Source organism: Poecile atricapillus, chromosome 1 (assembly GCF_030490865.1).
Source record: "Poecile atricapillus isolate bPoeAtr1 chromosome 1, bPoeAtr1.hap1, whole genome shotgun sequence".
Classification (NCBI taxonomy): Eukaryota; Metazoa; Chordata; class Aves; order Passeriformes; family Paridae; genus Poecile; species Poecile atricapillus.
The window spans coordinates 20,106,802-20,121,099 of record NC_081249.1 but is presented as its reverse complement, the minus strand read 5'-3'; the positions used below and the strand labels follow the sequence as shown (position 1 = coordinate 20,121,099).

Below are 14,298 nucleotides of genomic sequence, written 5' to 3'. Positions count from 1 at the left end.
CAAAGAAAATCTTGTCTATAGTGTGGTAATTTAGGAGCTCATGTCTAGACTACTTTGAGAAATTGTAAACATGATGTCTTCAGAACAGGAGCATGGGAGTTTAAGAAAAAAATGCTGCACTTTGTATGTTTAATATTTGACTGAATTCAAGGGAGATCAGGAGTATTTTGGCAATATCTGGTCTGCATGACAGATGAATTACTGAAAGTGCATATGTTGGTTTCTAGTAACATTTTCTTTCTTGAATACAGCATCTTTGGATTTGCGTGATTATGTGATGTAAACTACATATTTGTCAGTAATGGAAAATTTTTAAATAATGGTGCACAAGTTTATGTACATCTTCTTGTTAAATTGTTTGTAAGTGCTGGAGAATCAGCCAAATAGGATGAAACTATTATTTGACATGAATAGCTTCTACTGTTGTGCAGAGCTGTTGAAACACAACATTAAAAGTAGTAAGGATTTTAATTTTTTTTTATTCTACTACACTTAATTTTAAACACTGTAATCTCAATCACTAAAATAGTTTCAAGAGGCAGGTAAATACCATTTTTCTGTTTGCTGTGTGCAAAGTTTTGTGTTCTTTGGTGAACATTTGGTTGAATGATGTGCTTACTGGACCACTGGACTAGGTACAATGTAACTATAGTAGTATTTACATCATTTGAAGTCTCTGCCACTGGATTGTTCTGATTGGTTTTATTTTGGGGTGGGAAGGGACTTCCAAGTTCAAAGACAGACATACTTAAATTCAGACAAAATTACTGTTTGATACAGGTGCTATCAGATGAAGGGCAATTCTGAGTCCTAGTGGTCTCCATTCATCAGTGTATTTGTAAGCATAGTCCAAATCTGGTGTCAGAAAGCCTTAATTGGATATTACAGCATACCAATGGAATTACAACAAACAGTATTATGCTATAGATTGTGCTCAGTTTAAGTCAGTCCCTAAATTGATGCATGTATTTAATGTTTGCAAAGTTGTCATTGTTCTAGGTATTAGATGAGCCTCAACAGATATGTGAGGAAGGTGTTGTATCTATATACCATGTGTAATTGAAATTACTTTATTAGTAGCTTTTTAGTAAATTAATTTTGTGACAGCTTTTAGAGAAAAACATTATCTTAGGGGTTAAGTAAAGATTAAAATGAATATTTGGGTAATAAACATGATTGAGCATAAAGGCTTTTATGTTTATATCCATTTATTCTTCCTAGGTTTTTATATTCCTTGTTGTTTTAGAGCAGTGTTGGTTTAGAGTCTTTCTGTGTAATATGGAACCTAGTACTTTCAATGTTGCTGTCAACACTGACGTGGCTGTTTCAGTTTTCTATTACCCACTGATCTGTTAAGACTTTGTCTTGCAAAAGTTGTCATATTTTAAGCTGCTAGATAGTAATGCTTATTAATCACTATTACTTATTAATTACTATTTCTGCTCTAATTGCTTCAGAATTTTTCAGACATTTGTTTGTCCCTCTTTTTTTTGAGGGAGAGGATGTAATTTGGATATGTCTGGACCAAGAGAATATCATTAATAGTTGGAAATGTATAATTGAAAAGAGAAGGACTGCTTATATAGTACTGTCTTGAATTTTATGTTAATTTTTAAAAGACAAGCAATTATGCTATGTTGTCACCAGAAAGAAGTTAAAGCCTATAAAGCTTCTAGTAGTTTCAGCAGTGGTGAGCTCCAGCTTCACATTTGTGTTCTTTGCAGTATGGAAGAATAACTGGCAGGACTGCATGCCATTTAAATTAAATTGTTATACATAGAAACTAGAGGGAAGAAGCTTGTCTTACCTGTTTGGGGAGTATCTGTCAGCATATTTAAATGAAAATTTATTTTGAAACTGTGTGTTTGTAATTATCAGCACATTCCTAAGTAGCATAACTAGTTTTTGATCAACTGGCAAAGGTATCTTCAAAACATGTAATAACATTTAATGCATTGTAAACTCTGCACCTTTTGATTTATTTGTGTTATTTTTATTTTTACAGGATTACAAAGCCATTGACATTTGCTGACTGTGTTGGTGATGAGCTTCCTTTAGGATGGGAAACTGTTTACGATCAACAGATTGGAGTTTATTATATGGACCACATAAATCGTGAGTAGATATATGATTGTTTTGAGGAATACTAGCAAGCTGGTGTTTACTCTTGCCCCTAACTTTGCTTCCAATACCATTTGTACACCTTGTGCTACAGTGAGTAAATGTATGCAAATAATTTCTTGCAGAATGTGTTTCCTTATCTTTCATATGGGGGCATAATTGTAATTCCATTTGTAAAGAATTTTACAACCTATGATTGAGCTTTAATGTATAAAAATATTTTGGTTTGCTTGGTCAAACTGTGAGGTATAATTTATTTTGTTGTTGCTTTTTGTCATATGTCAGAAAGATTTTTATATTTTAGCAATTAGAATTTTATATTTTGTTGTATTTCCTATTTTTCCAGTCATCCATAGTTCACTTTTCTAGATTGAAAACCAAAATACATTCTGTGAGAAGTGTGCTGGTTTTTAATCAGAAGCACTGTGAAATACAGTAATCTCATCCTTGCTCAAGCAATACATGTTTTATGTTTAAATACAGTACAAAATGCTATCAAAAAGACAACAGATGTCCCTTTTGGAAACTAATTTTGAACACTTTCCCTTTTGGACTATTGCTGAGCTTAGTATCATCACTGTGGCACACTGGCCAGTTTTGCTTTTAAAAAAATGTCTTATCTTTATAGCTTTGTACTGCTGCTGTTACTGTTGTGCTATCATTAAGCTTCTTATCGCCATTGAGTGAATGCTTTCAGTATTGTGGGAATTGCAGTTGGTGGGGGACTAAGAAAAGAAGAAAGTAGTTATATGGGCTGTCACAGCAATAGTAAATAGTATAATCGGAAGAACAAACATCAATACTATCTACTTGAAATCTAGTCAATTAAAAAATGAAAGTGTGGAAATAAGTTTGGGCTTCCAGCCATCATTGGAATTACTTGTGTATTGTGGTTTCACAATTACTTGCTTAAAAAAACCCAAACAACAGAATAATAAATGTTCCCATGGTATTGTTTGACCTATACAGGTACTTATTTGTTGTGAAATTTAACAAAGGTCATTAAATGATAAACTCTAAACAGCTGTTAATACATTAAACACAAGGATAGATAGACAAGAAAACTCAAAGGCAATTAATACAGATTGTTGGGTAATTCATACAATAACTGTGTTAAAAAAGTATTAGTTTAAGGATCGCTGTCGTGGTAACTTCTGTAATGTTGAAATTTAATAAAAAGTGAGGATTACATTGGAGTATAGTAATGGAGTGCTCTTGCACCAAAGTATGTGCATGAATGCATATATTAAAAAAAAAAAAAAGAAGAAGGTATTGCCAACTCTTTTAACTTTTTTTTTGAAATTTGCAGCTGGTTTTTAGAGTCCCTACAGAAAATGAGTAGAGCATGAACTACTATTGCAATGCTGTGCCTTAACAAAGCTAATGATAGGCCTCTGTGGTAGGAATAACAATCACCATCACATGCAAATATAGGGCTTCCTTTTGCTTTTTGAATTTTGTTATTAGCAGCTTTACCACAGACTTCAAGTTTGAACTTACATAAGGGATATTAATCATTGTAGACATGTCAGATCTGGCTTGCATTTTTTTCTATGCAATTGAGAGCAAAAATTGTAGACGAGAGTCTTTGCAAAGAGCAATTGAGTTCCCAAATGTTCAGTGGGTAGACAGAAAGAAAAGATAAATATTAATAGGTCTGGAAAAGTAAAGCTAATCATATTAGGTATGAAGTAAAGTTAATATATGAACAGAGGGATAGAAACTTCATGGGGGCAGTGCTGAACTGAGTAAAAGGAATCATTCAACAATTAACAAGGTTGCAAAATTAGTTTCTTTCATGATAACTAATTACTTGCAGCCCACAGATATTATCCTAAATGGTAATTCAACCGTCACAGTAAAATGGGTTTGTCACCCTTAGGCTAGTTCAGCACTTTCATATACCAGCAAGATTTATAATAAGAGGGAAGATAGAGTTGATATTATAGCTGGATAATTATTATTCAAAAATTAGTAGTATACTAGATCCAGTTTTTAAACTGTGGACAACAAAGGTACCAATCAAGACTGCATAAACTTCCTTTGGAGAAATGAGAACTAATGAGTAGACAATGATGTGCATCATGAGGTGTGGTGTCAGACAAGTGGCAGAGGTGGTGTAGGAGGTGGAGAAATATTTTTCTGGAATGAGTATGTCTAAGCCACTTGGAATGGCAGCTTCAGGAGAAAACATTTGAATTGCCTTTTGTGGCTGACTGGGTTAAATGCTTTATGCAGCATTGGAGTTCTGTGTTAATTGACAAAACAGTTAGAAGTTCTTCGGTGTCAAGAAATACAGTGAGAAAATGCAAGGGATAATTCAAAGAGAGTCTTTCTACTCTTACACTTACCAGGGACCTCTCATGCTTTGTGCACTCTCAAGCTTTTTGCCCTTGCACCTTTTAAAAGAAAACAGCAATACATCTGATTTTTTTCCAAGGCTCTTGCTATGTTTGTTTACCCAGGAAGCAAGAAAAAGTTTTCTAGGCAATAGTTTTCCATTTAAACTGGAAAAAAACCAAGGAACAGAGGAATCTTCTGTAAATCTCAATGGTGCTTCCAACCCTGATCTCCATCTTGTTCTGTAAATTCAGTACTTTGTTGACACCCTTACTAAGCTGCTGTTGGCTGTTATCCAACCATTGCTTAAAAACCTTGGCAGTTGCCAGCCACAGAATTCCTTTCCCTCCTCCTCAGAGTCTTGGGAGCCTTTGAAGTCTCCTCTAAGCATTTGGGCATTCCCCAGTGAGGGAATAATATATTCTCTGCATTTGTCTGGAACTGTTCTTGAGTTAGTATAGTGTTTTTAAATTGGTTGTAAAGAAATGAAGGAAGTTAATTTTATCATACAATGTAGTTTTAGTCTTGTTATGTGGCAAACTTGTTTAGAAATCCAGGGCAAAGTTTCATAAACCAGAAAAAAACAGAGCTACCCATGCACAAAAAATGTTTTCTACCTCAGATGAATGCTGCTAGCTTTTCAGAAGGCTTCTGAAATAATTCTGTGAGAGATGCAGTGCCCTTAAGTACAGGATCTTAGAGGCTTAATGTGTGATAGAACATTAACACCTTAGCCTGGGCTGTTTATTGAGATTTGGACTAATACACCATTCAAAGATAAAACCTGAATCCTAGTAAGCCTATCTGTTTTATAAATATTTACTGTTTTCTCATAGTTTCTGGGGGTTTATCAGGTTTTGGAATATTAAAATTTGCACAGGGGTAGTAATGGACAAATGAGGTAGCAGTGGAAATTGAAATGCCCTTAGTGAAGGGTGGGCAGCAGTCAGAACTCTGTTTTCTTCTTCTTGCCCTCCATGTAGAGAAGGATTTACGGAAACTCAACAAGCCAAAGCACATCCTGTCCTTGGCTGAGGAGCTAGTTTTGGGTCATTGGAGCCATAAGGGAATTAAAGGGGTCCCTCAGAAGTGGGGAGAAATTGCAGAACTGTAGGCATTATCTTTAATTCTGTTTCAATGTGAGGAGTTGCAGGGAGAGAAAGGTACAGCTGTTAAGAGAAGAGGTTATTTAGGAACCTAATCTGCAAATCTCTGGAAACCCTGCTTTTTACAGAGCTTTCTGTTTTTGTTTGTATACTTTTCAGATGGCTCTCAAATTATAGAGCTGCTAGCATCACCTTGACACCTCTAGAGTTCTTAATCTGTTGGGCTCAATCTTCTACAGTTTTGTATTTCATCACTGGCACCAATACACTGAATTATGTACTCGGGATTAATGTAAAACATAACTGACTTTCATCTCTTGTAAGAAACCAACTTTGGAAAAAATTGCTAGGTGCTTAGCTCCTGACTGTGCTGCAGGTTTTGCCACTACTTTGAACACTGACATTGTGTCTGCAGCAGCTTGTTACTGGTAGAGCTTCAATCAGAAATTAACATTACATTTAAACACAAGGCTTTACATGGGCATCTTCATGTAAAACATATTTGTTGACTCACAAAAACCCCCAAAATGAACCAATAATTATAGGATTTTAATGTGTGTCATCGTCAAATGTCTTTGCAACTGCAAAGAGATTGGTATGCAGTAATAGCCTTGAAAATCAATAGATGTAGGAAAATTTTTTTAAAAAAATTTGTTTTTGGGTTTTGTTTAAATAAAAACTCTTCTAAACCCCGGCAATGAAAAACACCAGACTGCTGTTTCTTGAGACAAAAAAGAAGTGATTTAAAAGCTTTATGGATTCAAGACTAAGATGCTGATTTCTCTGTTGAATTACCTTACTCTTCTTAAATGTGCAGGGTTAGCCTTTGTCCTTTGATGATGTTACACTTGCAAAGTTGTATGCAGTATCATAGGATAATTCCAGCTGTTTACAGACTTGTGGGTTAAGCATTGAGATACCTTTCACTTTTCCTCATCGTTCTGTTTTTAGGTAGTTCTTGGAATTTTCAAGTTCGCTATGAGGGAAGGTTAGAGCCAAATTACTGTTTTCTTTGGGTTTGCACTGGTTTGTAAAGAAAAGAATAACATTTAAATGCTTTTTATATTTGAAATGGCCTTTCCTGTTCTTGCACTCTGGATCTTTCCTTCTCATCCTGACTGGAGTGATTTTGGGCACTGTAGTGTTGGGTGTGCTGGTTGAGAATAGACATTGAAAAAAATAACTTGGACTTGGTAGCACAAGGTGTCATATAATTTTATTGTAATGGTTTTACTTTTTTCTTCTTAGAGCTCACACAAATTGAGGACCCAAGGGAACAATGGAGAAGGGAGCAAGAACGCATGCTAAAGGAATACTTAATAGTTGCCCAGGAGGCACTCAATGCCAAGAAGGAGATTTACCAAATAAAGCAGCAGCGTTTTGAACTAGCCCAAGAAGAATATCAGCAATTGCACAAAATGTGTGAGGATGACAGCCGTTCCTATGCCAGCTGTGAGTTTACTATCTTTCCTTCATTTTACCCACCTGCCCTCACAAGATGTGGTGTAAGAAATAGTGTGAAGTATTTCCAACGCCTGATTCTTCTCTGAATGAAGGTCCTGACTGCAGCAGTGAGGTGCTATGCTTTGACTCTGCAATTCAGTGTCTCCCAATTTGTCTATTACAACAAGAGATTTAACATTTAATAGGGATAAATGTTAACATTAAAAAGGGATGTAACGTTAAACAGGCATATATCCCAGCTGGTGTTTCTACCCATCTTGAAGCCAGCTGTAGTGATGCTGCCTGCAAGGCAACAAAGGGCTGAACGTTGCTGGACCAGCTGCCTACCTGCACTCCTAAACTCAAAGCTTGTTTTCCCCTTAACATGGGAGGGAGCCACCACCTCAGGGTAAGCCTGCGGATCCATAGTCTGTTTAGCAAATTTTCTAAAGAGTTAGTGGCAAGCTGTTGTGTTCAGGAATACCTCTGACTGGAAACAATATTTCATTAGCTCACCTCATTCTTGAGTGCCAGCCTGTGATACTTATGTTGGTGATACAGAGCTTTGATTTCCTGCCCTTTTCATTCTTCAAATGACTCTGGTAGTTTGGAGTAGATGATACACTTTTTCTGAATTCTGAAGATGTTGCACCACTGTCATAGGTGTTGGCTGGTGCAGTAAGAAAAGGTGTTTTTGTCTAAGAGTCAACCGAACTAGTTCAGAGAAGTGGATATACCCAATAGCCACATGGAAATGGAGTGGCGTTTTACTGGGCTTAACTGGTGTTTTTCAATGGCTGTACAGTGTACAGTCATTTTAACTGCAGGTTTGCTGTTAACTGCCAAGAATTTAATAAGAATGGGAAGCTTTGCTTTAGCCTCTTCTGAAAATGTTCAAGAAATCTGACTGTGGAAGGGGGCTTACAGCAGATGTCTGGATAGAAGCATTTAGCTACTGATTCAGTGGTATTTATTAATCCAAGGTAATAAATGCATTGCCAAAATTCTGAATAAAAGATGTTTTCTAGAGCTGAGGTGTCCCAGATGGTTTGGACCAACTATTCTGTTACTGTTGAACTGGGATTCACATCTTTTTGTTCAGTTTATGTATATGTATTCTATGATTCAGTTTGTGACATAACTGAACAGTTGTGACTAGTCTTATTTCCCCTTCTCATGTTCAAGTTTCTGAAGAAGTAGCACGATATATTCCTATTAAGAAAGTTGGTTTTTTTTTAAAAAATAAACTTGTTTAAAGTGTGTTTAACAACTATTGAAAGACTTGGAATAGAGTAAAAGATAGTGCCATGCCTATTTTTTGAGATGTATAAAATCTAAATCAACATTTATTACTTTCTTGGACCTTGGGCTTTTTGGTTTTTTAAAATTTGCAGTAGTTCTGTGGGATATTTTGTTGAATTACTTCAGCTCAGTATACAGAAAGAAGCTTTCATTGAAGATGAAACTATACTAGAAAAATATAACATCTTTCATATTTTTGAAGCTCTTCAAAAAATAAGGTATTTGAAACAGCAACAAAATATGACTGAAAATGACAAAATTGAGGGTTATCTGGTATGAAAGCAAATCTTATGTCAATTTAGTTACGTTTCTCAATCTTCTCATAATTGGGGTTTTGTAGGTGTATCTGGAGTTGATAATGAAAATCCCTAAGGCCAATAACATAAAACTGTTTGCTTGTTTTCAGGTGGAAAAATACTACTTTTCTACAGATGTTTTAATATATTTTATATTGGTTTAAGATCATATGCATCTGTTTTGAGAAAATGGGATGGGCTGATTACTCAGATGATTTTTTATTTTTTTTTTTAAAATATCCCTTTGGGGGGTAATCATGCTGTGAACTCAAGATTCCCAAAAGCTTCTTCTCCACTTGTTCTTCTTAATTTGTCTCCTCCGCTACACTGTGAGATGGTTGCTTCTCCTTTTATTGTACAGAAATATTAGGCTTCTAATTCTAGTGCAATTACGTTACTGAAGTTGGATGCTCATTTATCTTTGCCTTCACCACCACTTGTTTCAAGTTGCTGCACTAAAAGAACTAAAACTTCACAATGAGTTTTCCTCCACTTTGCTTGTGGTTGGTGCCATTAAGTCAGTGTCTTGTGCTTATGAGTGGGAGGTGGTGTGAGCTCAGTGGTTGTGGGTTGGCAGGGTGATGCCCATGCAGCGGTTTTGTGACTCAGTTGTGATCAGCACTGTTTAAAAATAAAATAAAAAACACAGAAAATTCTGGATTTAGAGAATTAGTCCAGGTATGACTACTCCTTTTGGCAAGTTCCTGCATGCTCGACATGACCTTGACATTGCAGTATTCTTTTGAGAGTCAAAGGGCCCAGTGCAGCCCCTGACACAGGTATGGGTTTCAGTGCAGAAGCCTTCAGCTCTGCAAAAGGATGGAAGGTCTGACAGCACAACCCCATTCATTCACATACCAGACATTTTTCAGTGGGCCAGTGCTGCCTTGAATGGCTCACTCCATAAATCATGGTTGCTCTTACCCAGTCTATCCTCTAGGTTAGACTTTGCTTAACCTATGTAGGCTTTAGTTTGTAATGCCACAGCTTGACATCATTGCCTGACTGTAGATACCCTGTGTTAAGAGCTCTCTTGCCAGGGTTGATTTGTATTTCAGTTCCCTACACTGTTGCTTTAGAAGGCAGCTTCTCTCCCTAGCTGGTATAATTTTGTTCTGACAATAATTTTTTTTAACTTTAGTCCCTATTGTATTGTTAATTCAGTGTACCTAGGAAGTAGCTAGTAATTGTTAATATTACACAAATTTCTTGCATCATCCTATCATAGAAGCTCATTGTTTTTAGGAAATATGAGGTGCTGCTATATGCAATTTTTGGTGTTGTTCAGGACAAAAAAAAAAAAAATTCAGGTGGGCCAAATGGAAATCTTCAGTTCAGCACAGAGGATAATTTTAGAACCTAGTGACTTGTAAGAAAAAGAATTAATGTAATGGTTTATTATATAGTGCCACGTCTTAACAATTATATTAAAGGAGGGGGAAAAAGTAAAATACTGTTTTCCATCTGTTTAGCATTCTCTGGATTTTCAGCTAATACCAAGTATGACCCATATCAGATTAAAGCAGAAATAGCCAGCCGTCGTGACAGAGTGAGTAATCTTTTTTTTCATTTTGTAAAAATATGAAATAGGCGTGGGGAAGGGAGGGAGGGTCTGTTTTTCTTTTACTTCAGCATGTTCTCTGATAGTTGCATGCATTTATAGAAATACAGTATTGAAAAGTGCTTTTTTATTCTAACCCGTTGCTCTATTAAAACAGCTCTATATTGACTGCATTTCAGTGACTTGAGAAATAATTCTTTCACCATGTTGCAAGTGCAAACACTTCTGTCACAGATGTCAGAGGCAAGCTCAGCCAGGTTTTCAGAAATTGCTTTCTCTCTACAAACTGCCACAAGTAGTAAATGTTCTGCAGCCAGATTCTTTCAAACACACTGTCTTCATACCATTTACCCATTTTCAGTGAGGTTCTGCTGGACTGTAGGTTTAGCCACTTACTTGGAAATCTCTTCACAGTTCAGTAGACCTATTGGCCAAATAGAATTTTCCAGCTGATTGGCCAGAGCTCTTTTATGAAGAGAGGGAAGTTCAAGTATTCTAACAATGATAGGCAGTTCTGTAACAAAAATGTTCCTTATTTATATATTTTTTAAAAAAATAGAGTAATGGTTTTGATAAATAAGTATTTTTAAAAATACTTATCCTTGCAGGATAGTGTTCCATTTTTGTTATAGCGACCACTTTTCACATGAGCGCCTCTGAAAATAAATCCCGTTCACCACCCTTCAAAGGCATTTATTCTCTCTGTATATATTTATTACATGCTGACTAGTGTTTGCTTGTTTTACATACTCTAAATGTCAGCATATTCTAAACAAGAAAACAAGCCTTATTTAATATTTGAAGAAAATAAACAAGGTTTTCACTTATGACTATTTTCTTTTCCTCTTTAAAACAAAATGACCTACAACATGCATAAAATAGTATGTTCAAGTGACTGTGTGAATAGCCATTGAGTTGTTTCAGGAAATAGAATGAAATAGGCACTGTGAAGTTTTTGTGTACATGACATTAGTGTTGCACTTTCTCATTTTACCTTTGATTAATGTTAAAGGAGCTGCTGAGGGTATAGGATTGTTTCGGGGCTGGTGCCATGAATTTTGATGAAAGGGAGAGAACTGTGCAGGATGGTGGGACTTCTGACAGTCCTGGTTTGCATCCTGGTACTGGTGCAAAGCCCCTTGCTCTTGGAGTAGAGCTGAAGAAACAGATTATTTTTTTACTCTGTATTTTCTTAATCTGTTTTTTAATGATTTTGTCATTGATTGATGTACATGTGAAAATCAAGAGTGCTCTGGGTAAAGGCTAGAAAATATGCTCTTCGGTGGCTTAAGAAGAGAGAGTTTTTTTTCTTCCAGCCCTGCCCCTCTTGGGGCTCGCAGCTCAGTTTTAGCCTCACTACCACATACCAAAACAACCCTATTCCCCTCATTTGTCTGCTGTCCCTTGCATTCCCCTCCTGCTATTGCCTTCAGTTATCTGTCAGCTTTGGAGGGCAAGAAGCTGTTTCTTTGCAGATCATTCTTGGCTCTTCCATGGTCTGCATAACCTACTCAGGTAACTGTTTCCATAAAACCACAATAATAGGTTTTTGGAGACATCTTTGCTATGTCACTTGATTTATGCTCATTAGTTGGATCAAGATAATTGACAAGGGGTTGAGAGGGCAGGATGATATGAAAATAACTGTAGAAAGCTAGGCTGCCATTTCTGGGAGAGAGACCAGTTTTGCTGCCAGTAATTTTGTTTTCCTGGATTGAAAAATTAATAAATAGCATTTGAATGTTCCATCTTTTTTAAAGTTGACTAAAGAATTGAAGACAGTTAAGAGGTATCTTTGCTACAAAGGGATAAGAAAGTTTATATGGATTGAAACTTGTTAACTGTTAGCATAAGCTATTGAAGAAAGAAACCTGATGGAATAGATGAGGAAATTGATACTTCAAAAGCTGAATGTTTTGGCTGCTATTTGGTTGGGCCTTATGATATTTAAGAAAGTCTTCTGTTATTTTAAGGCAAAATTTTAAAGCAAAAAAAGAGAAGAGAAATTATTACTTCTAGTTCTTTAAAGTAGCTTAAGATTTTGTATTTAAAAAACAATTATTTTTATCATGTAAGTTACTGTTGCTTATTTTTACTTTTAATTATGTTATGTTATTCAGCTTTCTAGGCTGAAACGAGAATTGGCACAGATGAAGCAGGAGTTGCAATATAAAGAAAAAGGAGTGGAAACTCTGCAAGAGTAAGTTAAGAGTTCGTGGGAGGATCTTTTGTTGGGGTTGTTTGTTTTTTTTTGCCTTCGAATAAATTTCATAGGACGGTATTGTCAAAAATAAAATGTTAAATGCTGTGCTTCAGACTTTTTGCTGTGATGGTGATGCAGGGTGAGAACAATGTGAAAGGATGGAAGAAGAGTAGAAAGAATTGGTTGGAGTTGTGATTTTGTAGGTTCACATACAATAATAGCTTTACGGGCCATGTTCTTTAACTCTTTCTCAAGATGTTGCCAAACTGGAATAAGATTTTAAAAAATATTTCCTGAATATGTTTTGGAGATAACGACTGCCTGGAGCACAGCCCAAAGCAACATGCTTTAGTTTCCCTGTGGCAGTACCAAGGCTTTCTGGCCGGGCACATAACTTCTTAGGGGGATTTCTGTGCACCACAACACTCCTTCTCCCTGTTATGGTCAGGCCATCTCATTCTGCACTGCAGGGCTGTTTTGTGTTTGTACTGTAAATCTAGTGCTCTGTGAGACCTTGGATTGTGTTGCATGTGTGCAAAATGTTTGCATGTAAATGTGACTCCTTGTCTCCTCCCACTAAGGAAAGGAAGCTCAGGGCAATTTGCCACTGCTCCCAGGGCTATTGGGCAGCCCTGTTCTGTTTCCTGCATGCTCAGTAGTGTCAAAGGTTGTGAAATGTTGTGGTGACCCTCTCCCTGCCACTCTTCCTGCAGGCCATCTGATGGGAAGGGAACCGCGTGACTTCCATCTGTATGTTGCTTAGTCACCTACACACATAGCTCATACACGGGATGCCCAGTGGGATAGGGAGAGAGGTTGCCAGGCCATGAAAAAGATGGTGGGTAAACACAGGTTGTTATGGCTTCTTGGTCAGCAAGACCAGCGGCTAGACCAAGAGCTGGAACAGCACTTGTATCCACCTTGGATTCGTGGCAGTGCATTTAGAAACCTTGGCCTTTTTTCCAGCATGCATGTGAACAAACTGCCTAATGCAGAAGCTTCCTGAAAATGTTGGAACTGTTGCATGTCTAATGCATTTTGCAACATAAGTGCAGCAGCTGCAGAAATATTTTGAAGCTTTGGATTTATTGCATTGGCACTGCAAAGCATGGGCTTTCACTTGAGGAATTCTGATGAAATTCCAGGGATCCTGGAGCACTTAGCGTGCTTACTTTCCAATTTTGATTGGTACTAAAATAACAAAACAAATTAAAGGAAGATTCTAAGATTTAACTTTTAAAAAAGGAGTAACCCATGCACTTAATATTTTTGTTTTCTTAATAACAAAATCTTCTGTTTTTTGGTTTTTTTTTTAAACAAGGCTCTTTTGTTTTATAGTGCATTTAGAAAATTTCATAGAAGAAAACTTGTTCAATTAAAATACCAAAATTCTTAATTGGCAGATACAATGTAATAATTTTCAGGCATAAATGTTTTTTTATTGAAGCATTTAGAGGTAATTGGGGGAATTGGTAATGCATGATACTAACTGAAAAACAGTAAAATAAAGCACTCAAAGTATTTGCAGTTTCAATATACTAGGTAATATTTTAAATGTAGTCAGAATCTTGGTATGGTGGCCTAGATTTGTAAACAGTAACAGAACAAAAACAATTTTGTCTTACGATTTTTAGTCATATTTTCTTTGAGTAGGAATTGCTATGCCTTTTCTGCTTTTTTGTTTCCCTTCTCTTGGTTATTGGGTTATTTTAAGGGTATAGGTTCAATTATTTTATAAAAGGATTGACCACTTTACTAGGATGATGAAAGTATGTGAAGGCCATTTGAAATTCAAGATTGTTTTAATTAGTATAATTCATTTAAGATCATCCAGCAAAGTAGTGCAACTTTTTGAAAAGTAAAGTCTGCAAATGATTAAGAATACAAATGTTAGTCTTGGACTATAGCCCAAGTTGAGTTGCCCAT

At 36.2% G+C, this 14,298-nt stretch overlaps 1 protein-coding gene across 4 annotated transcripts in view; it reads left to right on the top strand.

The window, feature by feature from the left end:
* The window catches only part of WWC3 (WWC family member 3), a 99,315-nt gene that overhangs the window by 34,887 nt on the left and 50,130 nt on the right, over positions 1-14,298 (top strand). For all 4 annotated transcript variants that reach the window (XM_058846512.1, XM_058846530.1, XM_058846521.1 and 1 more), the window contains exons 2-5: positions 2,006-2,115; positions 6,816-7,019; positions 10,081-10,157; positions 12,290-12,369. In XM_058846512.1, coding sequence (XP_058702495.1) covers positions 2,006-2,115; positions 6,816-7,019; positions 10,081-10,157; positions 12,290-12,369 — 471 coding nt within the window. The remainder of the gene's footprint in view (positions 1-2,005; positions 2,116-6,815; positions 7,020-10,080; positions 10,158-12,289; positions 12,370-14,298) is intronic.